Genomic DNA, 17855 nt, shown 5'->3' on the forward strand with positions numbered 1-17855 from the left:
CAACAAAATTACTTGAAACACCAAGAAAGACATCATTCATGTTTTGTTTGTACATGATTTAAATAAAATTATTTTAAGAACGTCATTCTGTAGCTCTAAATGCAAACTTGAAAAATATTTGGAATTTAAATTGAAATGTGTTAAAATATGCATTTGTTATATCTATTTTTTTTTCCTTCAAGTAGCTAATAGAGCAAAGTTTTCTTTCTTATCATGTACCAAGTCTTCGTATTTTTACATGAAATTTTTAGGATAGTGGCCAATATATGGAGTAATAAACTTGATCTTTTAAAACAGAATATCAATGTTTTAGAGCAAACTTAAAATATACTCTGGTTTAAATTATAATACTATAACATATAAAATAAATCCCAGTTAGGAACTAAATTTACTAATTCTGGCAAATGAAAATTACTTTTGTATAACATTTCAGGATATTAAAAAAATCACCCAGACAAATCATGATTATGGCATAGTTAAGGTATTTCTGAAAATAACAATTTGATTATTTTTGACTACCAGTTAGGAATAATTTTAATATTTGCTCAATGATTTATATAACTTATTTCTATGCAAACCTGTTATTGCTACACTCATATCAAATATGTACTATGTAAAACCGAGGTAAAAGTGTATTAAAACTAACTTTAACAATTCCATTATTAATAATAAAGGAGTAATTGAATATCTATCTCAAATTGTCATATCAGAGTCTTTCAGGTCACAAAGACAATATTTCTATGATTAAAAAAGTAAAAAATTCTATTGTTTGCAATTATAACAAATAACCTTTATAATTAGATTACACAGAACTTAAAAGGAATAGTGTTGTAAAAAAAAGCAAAGGAAATGTTTTGGTTTCATTTCTTTGAGTATATTGTTTATCAAGAGTAAATTTGCAAGATCTATTTAAGTCCATAAAATGTATTATTATTATTTCCACTAAAACTTACCCATCTAATACATGATCATTTACAACCTTTTTCATATAGGAAACCTCTTTTCTTTATTTGCTCAAACATGGTTTAGGAATTAAAAATGACCCAGAGCTTAATTTTTCTAGGCAGTTTCACAATTGCACAGAAGGAGTCCTGATATCAATCTTCTTTCAAATTTAAAGATAACTAATCTAAAATTATGTTTTAGATTATCCATTCACTTTGACTCTCATTCAACTGAGGACCAGGAGCTGCTTAACTTTTCCTATATATTAACATGGGCTTGTGGATACGAATCATTGGTTCTAGGACGCTAAGAGTTTTTGGCTATAGAACATTGAACAGCTCCAAATACATTTAAAGTAAAAACATGCCATTACAAAAAGTGAAAGAAAATAAAATTTGCCACATGGGTTGCACAGACTAGCACTCATATTCTAGATACGAACAAGGTAAAAAAATTCACATAAAAGTCACTTTATTTAATACGCAAAACATGATCTTGGACATGTTTGCCGACATCCTCAATGGTGAAAACCAACAATAACTATGTAATAGGAAATGTCTATCAATTCAGGGGGTTTTGTTTAGATTGAAGAAAGCTTTCTAGGACCTGTAACAACTGTAAAACACTACATTTCTTTTTCCTTCTGTGGGTAAAAGGTAAGGTAAGAGTCTAAAGGATGTAACCAAAAATACCATGTTTACTTCGCTTACTTTTAATATATTTTAATGTGGGGGGCAGGAGAAGAAAGAATTATTCTTGCCTTCACCACCTTGAATTAAATGTCCGCTGGAGGAAAAGGGAAAAGTGGAGGAGAGACTGAGGCTGCTAATTCTGACCATTGTGATGCTAACTATGAGTGGAGGGGCAATTGGCCCCCACTATTCAGTCCACCAGCCTTGGGCTTTACAAATGAACAACATGAATTGAGAGGAGAAAAGTTTTTCTGCGTCATATCTGAAAGCCTGTCAGATTTTTTTTTTCTTTTGCAGAGTTAATCCAAACCTAAAAGATTTAAAGCCGGCATTCGCATTTAAGACAGAGTCTCTTTGTATTTTTTGGATGAAGAGGGGGAAAAAAATAAAATCCCACAGAGGTATTTCCTTCCTTTCTGTACAAGAAAGCTCCCTTCGCTCTGTAGAAACCAGTTTTGTCTTTAACTTTTCACATCTCTCCACTTGCAGGCAGGTCAGCTGGGAAAAGGCGAACTAGCATCAGACAATGGTGGTAACAGGAGCAGCCTGTTTGGGGCTAGATTCGGGGCTCCCTCTGAGAGCAGTTTGCAAATTGCCCTGAACTCAGGAGATGGGTGGGCTGTGCCAAGTGGCCCCCCGCCCCTCCTCAAGGCCCTGTGAAACCAAATGGAATCTGCTACAAAAGTGGCTCCCGGGGGCTTGAGAAGGGATCAGCCGAGTTGCTACAAAACTGGTAAACTGGAGGGCATGGGCCCTGCATAGGAAACAAGCAACTGCTTGTTTCTGCTGAGGACTCTCGGACCACAAGGGCTTCGAACATAAACCAGCACCGACTGAAAATGCAATTGTAGTAGAAGAATTGTTCTGAAATTTCCATTTGAACTTGCAGAGAAAGAATGTTTGAGAAAATCTGAGCTTATTGTGCATTTGGCCAAACCCAGGGATGTGTACAGATAAGAGGGGCTTTACCTTCTGACCAGCATGGGGTGATCCGCTGGCACTGGTACCTACATTTCTAGCCAGAGAGGAACATTTCTTCACTTTCACTGCGCGCAAGTTCAGGCTTATAGGAGAGTTCAAACTTGTCACCTGCCACCTTTAGGGATGCAGTTCTTGTCTACCTCTACTTTTGCTCTACTGACTTTAGAGAGAGGCTGTGACTTCTTGGATAATGTACAGATTCTTTCTAAAAATGAAAAAAGAAGGCCTCTGGAAAACCTAACATTACATCCTTGGACACCAACTGGAGCAAGTCAGGTGACAGCCTTGGAAGTGTCCCTGGCTCTGCCCATCCCCGCTGTCAGACTACGGGCAAACAACTTCTCAGCCTCCAGCCTCAGTTTCTTCAGCTGTAGACTGCAAGAATTAAACCCAATATTTATAATGTGGCCTCAGTCATTATTAACCTTATTACATATTTTCTTCACTTTAAGTTTCATAAACACTCAACTCTTTTTTCTCTCTAGTGATCTGTCCCATGAGCTTCACGAAGGATATTTTTAATCACAATATCAAATTAAGTATGTCAGTTTAAAAATTGCATGGTTTTCTCAAAATATCATCACATGTGCTTGTATAATCTAGTATTCTGAAATGTAATACTGAAATATAGGCCAATGCCATTTCAATTTGCTAATTTAAGAAAAGAAAATTATTTTCATAGAAATTAACAACCTCACAGGTATAATATCAACTGGGAAAGGGAAAATATTCAGAAAATTGTGCTATAAAACCTTTTTTTTTGTGGGAGCAGGGAGTGCAATAAAATAAATTAATCTAAATCTGAAAGGCATTAAGAGTTTATGTTAGTAGCAATGACAATAAATCAAAAAGTGATTATTGAGTGTCTAAAAAAAGCTTTATATTTCTACACTTTAAAATAATACAAAAAAGAACTGACTCACAAAAATGTAAAACTTTTACATGTCCAAAAGAGCATAACTTTAAAAGTAAATGATAAACAAGAAACTGAGAAAATAAGTGGTATTAATACATTAAGTCGTACGTTGATATCAGCTCATAAAAATAGCCTGTTTGGGTTAATTTTCAGAACCCAAGTGCTTCACCATGAAGCAGATGTTCAGTAAATACTTGCTGGATAAAAAAGTTCTCACAATCCAGTGTTTGGAGAGATTAGGTCAAAACACTAGAGACCTGGGACTCTGCTCTGGAGAAGTGATGGTTACTGTTTGCTTGGTTTTCTTGTGTTCTCACATGAAGCTTTCCTGGGAGGATTTTCAGATGTTTATGTGTTTCGGAGAGATTAATCTAGCTCCCCAGCCATCTTTTTAAAATTCAGGTTGTCTTTTCTTAAAAAAAAAAAAAAATGCTGAGTGACATACATTAAAAGTTAAGAAAATTAAGCCTTGCAAGGTCTGAATTAAAAATAGTTTAATAAGTCCAAAGAAAGTATAATGCTTAAAATATAGCTTTTTTGCAGGGAAGGAGTGGGGAGGAGATGTAGAATTGGGGAGAAGAGAAGAAAGGTCTTATGCCAGTATCAATGAAGATACTTTGTTGACTATTCAACATGAATATTTTGTCATGTGAAATAAAAAGAAGCAGAATATAAAAATCTCAAGTCTTCCTCATCCTGGCAAATGTAAATTTTATCCTCCAGCTGCTCTGGCCAAAAAGGGGGGGGGTCATTCTTGTTTCTCACAAACTGTGGATTCAATCTAATTGCAAATCTTATTGCCTGCACTTAAAAAAATCCACACCTCAACGTCCACAGACACGCTATTTACAACAGCCCAAAGGTAGAAACAATATCAGCAGATGAAGGGAAAGCTACAATGTGATAAGTGCATACACTAAAATAGCACTGAGCATTCAAAAGGGAGAAAATCTGATGGTGCCTCAACATAGACAAACTTTGGGGACATTATGCTAAGTGAAATAAGCTAAGTGAAAGAGGACAAATACTGCATGACTCCACTTGTGGACAGTATCTAGAAGAGCCAAATTCAAAGACAGAGAGTAGAATGCCAGTTGCTATGGGGTAGGGAGAGGGAAAATGGAGATTTAATTTGATGGGTGTGGGGTGTCAAGTGGGGAAAATGAGACGAATGTGGAGATGTACGGTGGTGATGTTTAATTCCCCATCCCACCCACAACCAGACTCTGATCCCCTCAGGCCTATGCCACCTCCATCCCATCTGGATCGCTGCAGTAGGTTTGTATGTGGTCTTTCCCCTTCTACTTCCCCTAAACTTTATTCTTGAGGACACATAACAATCATTTACAAAGCCAGATGATGATTTGGTGCTGTATCTCTAGCAACTAGAACAGTGTCCTGATGTATATATGTTGAAAGAATACATTATTCAATCAAAGAGAAGTTTACAAGTTAAGAACAGGAGAAGATAGGACTAATGTTATCACCAATTTTCTTTGTGTAACGGGGCTGCTGTTTTCTCTCTCCTTTTCTTCTATTTTTGACATTTATTCAATGACTCTAAGTTATATTACTGAGATGTTCTAGGTATGCATTTTATTTTTAAAACAGCAAATATAAATTTTCACCCATATGAAAAACATTCAAAATATTTATTATAAAGCCACTAGTTTCAGCCACTCTTTTTTCTGCCTTGAGAACTGTTTTTCTAGGCTAGATTACAATCATGAGAAGATGTATTTTTAAAAAAAATTTTCCTCCCAAATGGCTTACTAATGGAAGAACTGACAATTTAGTACTGATGCCCCTATTCAGAGAATGGTATGTTCATTTACTCAACTCATTTTTTGTATTTCTCTCATTTTTGTCACATTTTCTAGTTTTCTCTCCATTAACTGAACACATGTCTGGCTAAGGTTTCTCCTTGTTGGTGCTCTGAATAAGACTTTTCATTTTTGTCTATATAAAAGGGTTATTTTTATCTTTGAGGATTTAGGGCTTTTTCAAGGAGTTTAACAAGTTAGAGAGAACTCCAAAAGCAAGTCCTTTATGTGTTTCTTAGGATTTGGTTACACAGTGACCAAGTCAGTTCCATGAAGCTAACTGTTCTTTCTGGCTGTGGCCCCTTAGACACGTCCTGGTAGAACAATTCCTCAGAGAAGGTTTGGACTATGATGTGCTGATCCTCAACCACAACTCCCATTCGTCTCTCTCTTTCAAAACCATCTACTACGCTATGAATCACTTCACCATTCTTTTCTCCTGTGTCACCATTAAGCCTTCTGGTCTCAGGAAACATCTTCATGAAATCATCATTACAAACCAAACAACAGTGCTTCAAAACCTGCAGTGCTTAACTTGAAATTTTTAGGTATTACTCCTTTTCATGTGAGCTTTCTAGATCTTTCCAACTAAACTGTGCTTTTTCCCTCTCCTCCATGCTGTAACTCCTCCATTCTTTGCCTATGCTCTATGGGTATTTCTCTGGAAGGGGCAGACCCTGTTGCTGTATTCTAATTTCAGCTCCACCCCATCCAAGCTTGGTCAACCACAAGGTCTTTTCAAGTTCCTTTCTCAGCCACTCAATCTCAGTGGACTGAAAAGATTTGGGTTATTAAAAGCAAGACACAAAAATAACACTGTATCTTGAAAATTAAAACCCACAACTTTAGCATCTATATTTTATGGCAAAATCTACATTTTATATAAATAGAAGGTTAATGTGCCTGTGGCAATGCTAGCAAAGACACACAGGAAATTCACATCAGCTCATCAAAATCAACTCTGCTTTCAGACACCAAGAAGCTCTGTTATTTGAATTTAAATGTGCAAACATTTCTGAAGGTGGCTTAGTGCTCCAGGCTTGTGAAACACCAAAGTATGACCCTTTCGCAGAGTCCAATCCTCTGTGTCTGAATTCATCATAGTATGTGGACATGGAGTTAAACTTGATGGTAAAAAAACATCATTGGGTTGGCAGTAAGTAGAGAATCTGCCACCTCAAACTTTAACCAGAGACAAATATGAAGTTCATATGAACTGTGGCTAAGAGATGAACCTCACCGAAATCCTTTAGTGGCTGTAGATCTTGGGTAGTCTGGCTGAAAACTTTCTTCTGAGAAATCCTAAAGACAAAAGAATGCAAACACCAGCTCTATATTCTGGTGTCTACTGCTGGAATGTTTCAATGTCTCTTATTTTAACTGAAAAGAATTCTTGCAAGTTTTTAAATTACAAGGGGTGATCAAAATATATGGCGATTATTTAAATTAAAAAGAATATTACAGTAAAAGACACATCACCATCAGTCCCCCTCACTTTGAGCACACCGCATCGTTCTTGCTTTCTGAAGCAGTTCTGGAAGTCCTCTTTCATGAGTATTTTTCTGAGGTGTGATTAAAAACCAGTGAATGCTGTTGCAGAAAGGCAGTCTTGTGAAAACATTAAGGTCCTAATCTACCACATTCACTGAATCTGGCACTGTGTAAATTTTGGCTTTTCCCCAAAGTCAAAATAACCATGAAAGGTAAACATTTTGAATCAATTCAGGACATCAAGGCAGCCACAACAGCCTAACTAAAGACCCTCAAGAAACAGGTCTTCCAGAACTGCTTCAAGAAGCAGCAAGAATGATGGGATAAGTGTATGCATCAAGAGGGAGTATTTTGAGGGATATTAATGGCAATGAGTCATTTACTGTAATAAATGTAATGAAATTAAACATTCACTGTATTTTGATCATATCTTGTATATTATACATATTCACATCCAAATATCATTAATTTTTTGTGACTTATTGACTTCTCACTAACATTAATCTATCACTTCTTCTGCTGCAAATCTTTATGCTACAGCTTCTGGTACTCTCTAGAACACAGTGTATTCCATAAAGAAAAGCTGTCCAAAACCATGGCTTAAAGGAATGATGCTGATGACATCCACATAAATTTTTGATATCTGGCCTTAGCAGTCCAAGGTCTCACCACTCTCTTCCTTGGCAGCACCAACCTGCTCTCTGCGTGGGCCATACTCCCCTTGGGAGGCCCTTTCTACACTTGCTTTTCTGGACACCTTTATGTAACAGCAGTACTAAGCAGGCTTTAGACAGTAGCTTGGGGTCCAGTGTTCTCTCCTCTCATAGCCCTCTCATATTCTGATCATGATTAGCTTCGTACATTCTAGTCTAATGTTGGTTTACTCCATACAACATCAACTCTTTTACCCTTTTCTTAAACTTGATTCCCTGACATCTAGTATAGGCCCTGCCACACAGGCATCCCATAAATCTCAGATGAACTGCACTGGGCTCTTATATAAGATAAATTATTACTTTCTCCATAAAAATAGACAGTGCAGAACACCCAGAAAATGACTAAGGAGAAGAGTGTTTCGGATAAACCCCAATATGTTTGCAATTATTTCCAGCAGCTCTTAATTACTCAGACAAAGAAAACCCTTGGCTGGGGTTATCCCAAACAAACAGCTAAAACCATACAAAATATGCAAATTAGGTGCCAGTGCACAGTGTTTCTGATTTTCTTTCCTGTGGAAGTTTTCTGGGGATGGCGAGAGGAAGCAGAGGGGCGATGGCCCTGTGGGATTTGAACCGATGTTCATGCTACCACATGATGCAAGAAGCAATCTTTGTATCTCCATCATATGGCAAAGAAAACGTCAAAAAACTAAACGACTAAGAGAGATGTTCAGAAGACAAAGGAACCAGTTGGAACCCGGATCAATCAGAAGTTAATTTTTGTCCCCCAAAGTAAAATTGGCTATATATACACATATATACTGAGAACAGCATGTAAAAGAAAATGGTCTTTCTAAAAATGCATCAAGAATGTTAGGAAATGTGTGGTTCCGAGACATCATTTTCTAGGAATATAGTTCCAAGAATAGTAAAAATAATTAAGAACAGAATTTGTTGTTTTGTTTTATTTTAATGTTTTTCATTGTGGTATGTAAGAGAACTTAAAAGCAACAAAAATGAGGACAGAATTACTAACAAAATATTTTTACTATGAAAAACACAACTTTAAAATGTGATGTTACTGAATAAGTTGTTCAGAAAGGGTACATTATCTCAGTGCTTAATGTTTTTACTTGTTACATCATTTTTATAGGTTTTTATAATTTTGTAATGGTTCTATATTCTTATCTTTTTTATCTTTTTGAGAACCATTCCATAGAGCCTCAATTGTTTGATTACTATCAACTTACTATGCAAAATATATGACCTATATTTCAAGGCTTTAGCAAATAATTTTTTTAAAACTCAAAAACTTCAAAATGTGCTTAGCTATCTATAGAAACATAAAATTTGCTATGCCTTATCTAGAAAAACTACTGCCTTCCATAGCTGACAATTCTAGTTATTCCCCAATCTACCCCTTTCCTTGTCTTTTTTAGATGCAACCACTTTGGCTCTTGGCCTGACATCCTGTCTGTCAGCTCAAAGCCTACATTCCTCTGGCTGTCCTGCTCTAACTACCTGCGATCAAATGATTAGCTTTTGGCCAATGAGATCTAAGTGGAAATGTAGTGGAGATGGCCAGGAAGAGCCATAATAAGAAAGCATAACCCTTCTACTCACTTGCTGGCTAGAATGGTAGTAAAATGGCTTGGGCTTAGGCAGCCATTTTAGACTATGAAGAAGTGTAGTAAGAAGAATCTAGGTCTCTGATGACCGTGCAGCTGTCTCACCTGTCTTGGAATGCTTGCTTCCTCCCTTCTTGTACACGGGAGAAAAATAAGTTTATCTTGTTTAATCCACAGTTATCTTTAAAAAGACACAAAAAGAATGCCACAGAATTACTGGCTTTGGGTGACACAAGTACTACAGTTAGGTTCTGAATGTTCCCCAAAGGCCTTGTGCTGACAGTCTGACCCTCAGGACAGTACCACTGAGAGGAGGTGGAGGCTTTAAGAGCTGGGGCCTGGGTGGCGGGGGGGTCCTTAGGTCATCAGAGGTCGGCCCTCAACGGGGACTGTGGGACCCACATTGACCCCTTTTTCTTTTTTGCTCCCTAGTTTTTGGTGTGTGTAGTTCTGCTCTGCCACGATGAGCTTCCTCATCACAGACCCAAAGCAATAGCACTCAGCATGGGTGAGAACCTCGAAAACTGTGAGCCATATAATAAACCTTTTCTTTTCATAACTTAATTGCCTTGGGCATTTTGTCATGGTGACAGAAAGCTGACTAACACCATATGCAAGGGAGCTTTAGTGATAATGTAGAACAAAGCAGACCATTCTGATGATTCCTGTACCTTTCTAATACTATAGAGTGCAAGAACTATGTCCATTAACAAGCTTTACTGAAACAGATGACATCATGACATTCATAGGTTCTTTTGTGAGTATTCCTGACAGACTCCCAGGAGTACAATCAGATATAACTGCAGCAGCCTCATAAACAAGGACACTGGGCCTAGTGGGGGATCTGCCCTCTGCCCACCACGCTGACCCCACCTCACAGTGCTTTCCAGCTGGCTCTCCAATCACATGGGCATTTTCTTTGAACAGAGGGGCTGTTGCACAGGTGCCTGCTGCTCCTGGAGCCTGAATGGTTTTCTTCACTTGACAGGTCCCTGGGATCATCTGAGTTTCGGCAGAACTGTGCCAGCCTTACGAAAACCTTCCTATCCCGTCACATCACCCTGTTTTCTTCCCACCACCTATTACTTTGTAAAGTCATCTGTACCCATTCATCCTTCAGTCATTTGTTAACTTTAGTGACTTGTTTTTCGCTCCCATCCCCTGGTCTCCTCACTCTTCACTAAGATGGGGATGCTGTAGAATTAGCTTGCTACCTTGGAGCAGTGGTTGGCATGGATTAAGCCCCCAATGCTCATTATGGAATGCACAAATGTGAGAATGAACTGGCTTTAGAGGAGAACAGCTGCAGCTCTGACAACAAGCAGGCTTCACTCAGCTCTCCTGCCTCGCTCTCCCCTGTGGTATCTGGGTACACTACAGCTCCTCTTACATCTGTGACATTCATGCCCCATCACCAGCAGAGAGATGCCTAGGGGTGAGGACCAACTCTGTTCATCTTTGCGGCCTCCAGTGCCAAACACAGAGCCTGGCACATGTTAGACACCTCAAAACACATCTGCTGTAAGTTGTAGGAAAAAAATGTAGTGGCTACAAAAAGCAATACCAGATCTTGTAATGACTCTAAAGAGAACTCTAAAGTGTACAAATGTCATTAATACTGCAGTACTTTTGTCACAGGCACATCTTGTCTCTCATTTCTAAACATACTTAGTAAAATGGGCTCAGAAGTGGCAATCAGCCAGCTACCATGAGAACTGTGAAGGTCTGCCTGGCCCCTTGTTGTCAGGGGGAGGAGGACTGTGATCAGTGGCACGTTTTACAGGATGGGCTCACGATTATTGGTTCACTGAAGAACATCTCTGACAGAGTTCAGGGTAGCTGTTCCTTCCAGGCTACTTGGCTCAACGCAGTAATGGAGGATGAAACTGCTGCATCCTAACCTTGCTCCATCCCATCAACAGGAGCTGGTCTTATGACCAATAAATTATCACATGCTATTGAGGCCATTAAGAGCTCATAGACGAATAAGGACTCTTAACCAGGAAATTCCTCATATGAAAAGAGATTTATGATGTTGAATAAAATAGGCAACAACTGCGCAATTTAGGAAAATCATATCACCACTATAGTTGATTAATACCTTTCCTACAGGGGCGACACCAAAGGGCCCAACAAAGATTTTTATTGTTTTTTAGAGAGACTTTACAAATCTCAATCAAGAGATCTGAAATTCTGTAAAACACATGCTTGTTCCTTAACTTCAATTTCCTCCAGTAGTTTTATAGATCCCTGTGGCCAGGAGAGCAGAAACAGATGGCGCTTGGGAGGACTTTACTGTGTTCGCCTGTGACGCCACAATGCGTTTAAAACTTCTGCCCATACTGAGCTCCTGGTATTAATCCTGATATGAAATGATCCTTGATACAGCTTCTTTTACTCTTTAATCTGGTTTACTAATTGAATTGTCCTAAAGATTTTCTTCTGGAAATTCCAAAAAAAAATTATTCAGAACCATCATTTAGACAAGTGGAAAAAGCAGGCCAGCATATGTTTGTACAACATAGCACTTCTCCCCAGGGCCTCCCTTGCCCCATAAATTGTTGTACTGGTGTGAAAAAATACAAGTCAGGTCTGAAAAACAAAAAGTTCTCCTCTTAAATCACAACCATATTTGTGAGAAGAGAGGAAGAGAGCGACGTATTTAAAGTCACAGCCAGACTCATCACACTGTTTTCTCTTTATTTTCTTTTCCTAAATAATTTATTCCCTGCCCTCATTGTCTTTGTATAATCCACTTTCTCCTGCTGGTGTCCTAATTCCTTTGTAAGACTGAGCATTGCAGTCATTTGTGGGACTGGGATACTTGTTTATCGTTATCACTTGAGTCATTATTACGGGCAGAGATGTAGAGTGACCGTGATGGAAACACAATGAAAAACCCTAGGAACAAATGTTTCCAAATGGGAACACCCTGCCCACCAACTGAGAACAACCAGCTCTGGCTGAGGGAAGAGAAGTGAAGTATTCGCTGCAATCGCGACATTTGAGGACTGGCTTTCTGGCAAGTTCAGCCATGGAGAATGAGCTGAAGTAATGGGAAAAGAAGCTATTTGTTGGTGCAAAAAGAAACCCTGATCAATGATAAAGGCAGCAGAGGACAGCTGCAGATTGAAATATTAACGGCAGACAACAGGTTGCTTCACCAACCAGATGGCAATGAGTACAGTATTCTGATTGATGGCACTGGCACTGAAAGGGCACTAAACCTTTAAGGTGGACATGGCCGAAGAAAAGTCACTGAGGAAGAGAAAGCAAAGGGGAGAAGAAAGGCGATGGGAAGGGGCAGCAGCGCGCATGGCTGTAAGTAGGAGGGGTGCCGGCTAGGTTCAAATTGCAACTCAGGTACCTAGGGGCTCTGTGACTCTGAGAAAATGATTGCACCACTCTGTGGCTGTGAAACAACAGGAGCTGCCACCCAGGGTTGCTGTGAACATTACACAAATGACACATAAGAAATGCTTCTAACAGCGACCAGCCCTCAGGAAACGGCCCCTGATTTAGCTGAGTGCTGACCAGATACTCTCTAATGAGGAGGGATGACTAGGTCTTCTGTTTCCTAGTTTTCCTTCTTTCTTTTTTAATGAGATAGGTATTATTTATACCAACACTGCTGTCAAGGAGAGGCAAAAGGTTAGGATGAAGTGAGATGGAATTTCCTTAAGTGGGAGTGAAGTGGATGCTGGAAAGAATAATTAAAGTCTGTACATTTTAAAAAAGAGATGGGAGCATTTCTATATTTGGCTAACTTGGGAAAACTGATTAGGGTCCTGGGTAGGCTAAGAAATAGTAGACTGAATGCATGCAAAATGAAAAGACAGAGTTCCCACCTGGGAGCAAGGAACTGCAATGAGCCCCGAAGAGAAGGTATTGAATTCTTCAGGATGTTAGAGGAAACCAATCTGATTTGAAAAGAAAAATTCTGTGTTGAATTCTCTGGGTCACTGGCTTTTTACAATTTACCATAAAGGTTTGCATGGATTTAACTAAAACAAGGCATGGTTAGTATCACATATAGAGCCTGAAGAACACAGTGGGTACATAATAAATGCTGGTTCCCTTTGGTCTCCTCATGGGATATAAGCATTTTCTTCCAACATATTGCAAGAATTGGTTCTATCTTCAAATGGGGGCTGCAAAGATGAACCAACAATACAAACTGGAAATGAACAGAAAATCCTGATTCATGTGCACATCTGTATCAAGCTGAATTTGGAAGCATGAGACCTGTACCCATAAGATTTGTGTAGCTTGTACCTCGGGAGCTTGTTAACTGGCGCAGAATAGTTTGTACTCTTTCAACACTTTGGATGTCCCTCTAAAAAGGACACAGTAAAAACACATCTATAAGAGAATTGCAATCTTAGGAGCTGGGAGGTGGCCTTGGATGTTTGGAATGATAAGATGCTGCCACAGTGTTGCTGGTAGCTGAGATCTTGTCACTGACTGGGACGAGACCAGCATTGTGTTCTCCTGCTGGAAATATTTACATTTTGTAAATCACTACATGTGGGAAAGATATATTTATCTTAGCAGAAATCTGCCTCTTTGCAACCTCTGGCCCACTGTTTCTTATTTGTTTGCCTATCACAAAGAAACAAGTAACAAGAAAGAAGTAAAATTTTAGAGAAAGAAAGAAGCAAGTAAAATTTTAATTTAATATTCACTTAGCACTCATTATGGGCCATGAAGAGCCTGACCCCCAGCATGTCCCAGTGAATCAGTAAAGAAATGGAGAGACATCATTGGAGATGGAGCATACTTTCAGGACCGGTCAATGTAGCATTAAGACACACTGAGGAGGAACAAGGCCACCACAACACCCATGGACAAGTAAAAGGCTGACACAGTGGGGGTGCTGTTAGGAAAACCGAAAGCAGATTTCCCTCTCAAAATACCTGCAAGGAGTGAGATTCCCTTCAGACTTCTACAGTGCAGATCAAATACAATGAATTCTTCTGAATAACTACTGTCAGAGAAGCAGCCATAGCTTCTCTGGAACCAGACATCTAAGTCAAACCTTTTCTCTGCTACTTTCTATTGATGAGAGGTCAGACTTGACTTCCCTGTGCCTTGGCTTTCTCATCTGTAGAATGGGTACTATAGCACTGAGTTCACTGGGAAGATCAATGAGCTCATGACTCCTGTGTCCTCCTGATGATCGCAGCAAACACAGTGAAGTCTGCCTTGGCTTATTTTCTCCCTCCTCACATCCAACCTGTCAGAAAATCCAATTGGCTTGACCTTCAAGACATATTCAGGAGCTGACCACTTCTCAGCATTTCTGTCCTCTTGGCCCAGGGTGCCCCCTCTCACCTGGTTTGTCAGTGGTTCAAAACACAGAGTCAGATCACAACTCTTCTCTCTCAAGCCTCTGCAATGACTTTTTATCTGACCATGAGTAAAAGCCACCAGGCTCCACTGGAAACACAATTCAAAATTAGGTTCCCAGTGACCCTTGCCTGGTGCGCTTTTCTCTATATCATTCATCTCCATTCATATATTTCACTTAATTATTTTACCTATGGTTTTTCTCCTTCCATTAGAAAAGTGAGCTTCAGGAGGGCAGGGGTTTTCTCTATTTATTCAGTCCTGGGTCCACAGTGCCTACAACAGTGTCTGGACCACTGAAGAATCCCAATAGAGAATTGTTGAATTGGTTGAATGAATGCATATAAGGTACTTATAGAAGTACCTGGGGTACGTGCTGTGTTCAATATCCATTAGGAATTACCTGTGCTATGATTCTTCCCAGGTCTTGGTTGTCTTTTTGAACACCTCCTCTACTGAGTTACTGCCCCTTTAAAACCACATAGTTCCCTACTTTCCACAATACCTTCTGCACGAGCGCAGGGCAGAAAAGGGCTGCTAAACTGTCTACTCTACCTCCATGCTGTGCCATCCTGAAGGTCCTTATTAAAGCTTGTAGGCAACCAAAACATACTTATACACACAATTAGTTAATTATTTAGTTTTAGAAGAAACTGCTCTCAAATCAATACAAGAAAAGACTGGAATCAGAGGGATATATGTAACCCTTGGATCAGACACTTGTGATCCTGTTAGTGGTGGTGACAAAGTTGCTTAAATACCATGTTGGGGGTTCTTTGGAATAACCTCAAGTTCTAGGGGCTACTCTGGGCCATGTTTCATTGTGCTGATCATATAAAACATGTCAAAGCAGCAGATGCTTATCTATACTTATGCTGCTGTTACTTACAATCGTATATTACTATCAGTAATATGTGATAATATATTGCAATAATATCTTGTTATGTAAGATGAATTGCTTTTATTTTATTATTTTTTTAATTAAATTCTTTTATTGGTACATTGTAGGTATACAACACAATTACATTTCTCATTGGGAACTTGTACCTTTACATGATGCATCTTGGTTCTTCTTTTTTCCCCATTCCTAGCCCTCCCTTCATCCCCTCCACCCTTCCCTATTTACAAAGACTTTATTTCCATTTTTTCCATTTCTCATCATTTTTCCTTTCCCTTCTTTCCCTTCCCCTGCCCCTCCCACTACCCCTACCCCTTTGGACCTTTTCTTCCTATTTTGCATTATTAATTATGATGAATTGCTTTTAAAAAGGTGGTCAGCCAGTTTTACCTATATACATACAGATATAAATGTTAGCATAGAAATAAAATAAAATGTATATATACATATATGTATATATGTATTTGGCTATATTCTTGATTGAAATACTGAATTTTAACATTAGAGAAATGTTGACCCAATGGTAGTCATTTTTCCTGAAATTATTTTGGCTATGATATAGTTGTTGACTCTGCACCTATAACAAAATATTAAAAATTGAGAATAGCTACGTTTTTTGGATCTATTACCATAGTGCCCAAGAAACAATAAACAGATATGAACTATCTTTGAACATTTCACTGACATTCTTGTTATGTTCTTATTTTAGAGGTGTTGTGAGGTTCATACACACATAAGAACACACACACACCAAAATGCTTTATAAGACCTAAAGTACTACATATACTTAGGCTATTATTCTTTTATTTGAGTAAGTTAAACAGACTTACATTTTGGACAAGCTAGTAAAGCCTACAGTTAAATTAATTCATTCTTTATATTTTCAATGAAACACTTGCTATTTAAACATTTTATTCAAAGTTGCAGTAGTGATAAAACAACAAGAAACAGAACTCCTGTTAGCACTTCCATGAAGTCTCTGAAGTGAACAAAAGCACGATGGAGTACTGACATTCATTTCACTTTGAGTTAAACACAGCATCACCACAAGTCTCGAGAGACGATATTAAAGTTTTGTGTTTGGGTAATACTGGGAATTCCACAGGCAAGGGTAGAATTATACTTGGTTGGCAAAATGCCAATCAAACTTCGCACTTGTCCTAGAGTAGGTGGTCAAGAACTCAGTTCTTGTCAACAAACCTGTTGGCCACAGTTGTTTAAACTATCAGGGTCTCAAAATCTTTTGTGCTATTCATTTTGAAAATAAAATAAACATTGAGAAATGAGATGAAATGAGGGCAAAGACATATCTAATGAAAAAGGTATCAGGCTAGAACTGACTTTGTTCAGACAGAGCAAGTCAGGTAGAAAGAATGGAATTGAGCTTTTTCAAGTGCTGTCATCAGATACACACACACACACAGGGAAAGATACACACACATATAAGTAATTTTCCTTCAAGAAGAAAGGACTCAGAAAGAGAGACATGCATTCACAGCTTTCTCTCTGTTCTCCTTAAAATATATGTTGTAAATTTACTAGGCTTCACAGTATGTTTCCAAAGATGCCTTCTTCGAATTTGGTGGGAGAAGGCACACGCTCCTTGATGTGTCTGTTTCTGCTGTAACAGTACATAATGCCTCTTTCTAATAAATTTAACCACAAAATTAAAAAAAAATGTGTCTGCATTCTGCTAATTTATAAAAAGCAGGATGCTGTCAGATAAAATTTCATGAAAATGATCTATAAACCAGACTGTCAAAAGTGAAAGGTACTTGGGCAGTACTTAGGGGCAAGAAATGCATGGAGACCCTGGGAAGGTTTCTGTGGCTGCGGTAAAACAATGTACTGCAACACGGCTCACGTTACCTTGACTTGCAAGTTACTGTGAGGTCACAGGAAATCCCGAAATGTTTTCCACATTTTCTTTTATACATTTTATGTCAAATTTCCTGCAATTGAAATCATAAACCCTCCTACTGCTGGACTCTCTTCTGAAGGAAAGGAGATCTTCTGACACTCGCCCATGGACACCTAATAACTCAATTCCTACCAGGGTAACAAGAAACTGAAAGACAGAATTGAAAATGGACTATGATAAGGCTGAAATGTCACATGCCCTGATTTTTTCAACATGAGAACCAAACCAGTGTCATTAAGACAACTCAAAAAGTGCATTTAATCTTTTATTCCTTGGAATTAGAGATAACAGAAGAAATGATAGACTGTCCCAAAGACAGAAAGTCACCATTCCCTCAGACCTCTTATCCAAAATGTACTTGTAGATTTACAGTCTAGTTTTAAAATAGCATCTTCTACATGGATATTCCTAACATGATTCAAGCGCCAGACAACCATATTTTATTGCTTCAGCTATGTTTATGAAAGGATAAGTCAGATTTAAGTTAAATGTTCATGTTTAAAATATTCTTTCAAGATTTATCTCTCCCAAAGGCAAAATTTAAAGATAGCT

The 17855-nt window shown here is 38.4% G+C and overlaps 1 protein-coding gene across 7 annotated transcripts in view; it reads right to left on the reverse strand.

The window, feature by feature from the left end:
* Nucleotides 1–17855, reverse strand: part of Atp8a1 (ATPase phospholipid transporting 8A1) — a 218659-nt gene that overhangs the window by 11821 nt on the left and 188983 nt on the right. Inside the window, exon 34 of one of the 7 annotated variants that reach the window (XM_087187536.1) lies at nt 11–17450. The exons of the other annotated variants lie outside the window; for them this stretch is intronic. Within the exon in view, the coding sequence (XP_087043662.1) occupies nt 17265–17450 (186 nt within the window). The 3' untranslated portion in view covers nt 11–17264. Of the gene's footprint in view, nt 1–10; nt 17451–17855 lie in introns of those variants that run through there. 7 annotated transcript variants of the gene reach the window in all.

Source organism: Heterocephalus glaber, unplaced genomic scaffold (assembly GCF_053883595.1).
Source record: "Heterocephalus glaber isolate CG9 unplaced genomic scaffold, H.glaber_assembly_v1.0 deba00001509, whole genome shotgun sequence".
In the NCBI taxonomy this organism is placed as follows: Eukaryota; Metazoa; Chordata; class Mammalia; order Rodentia; family Bathyergidae; genus Heterocephalus; species Heterocephalus glaber.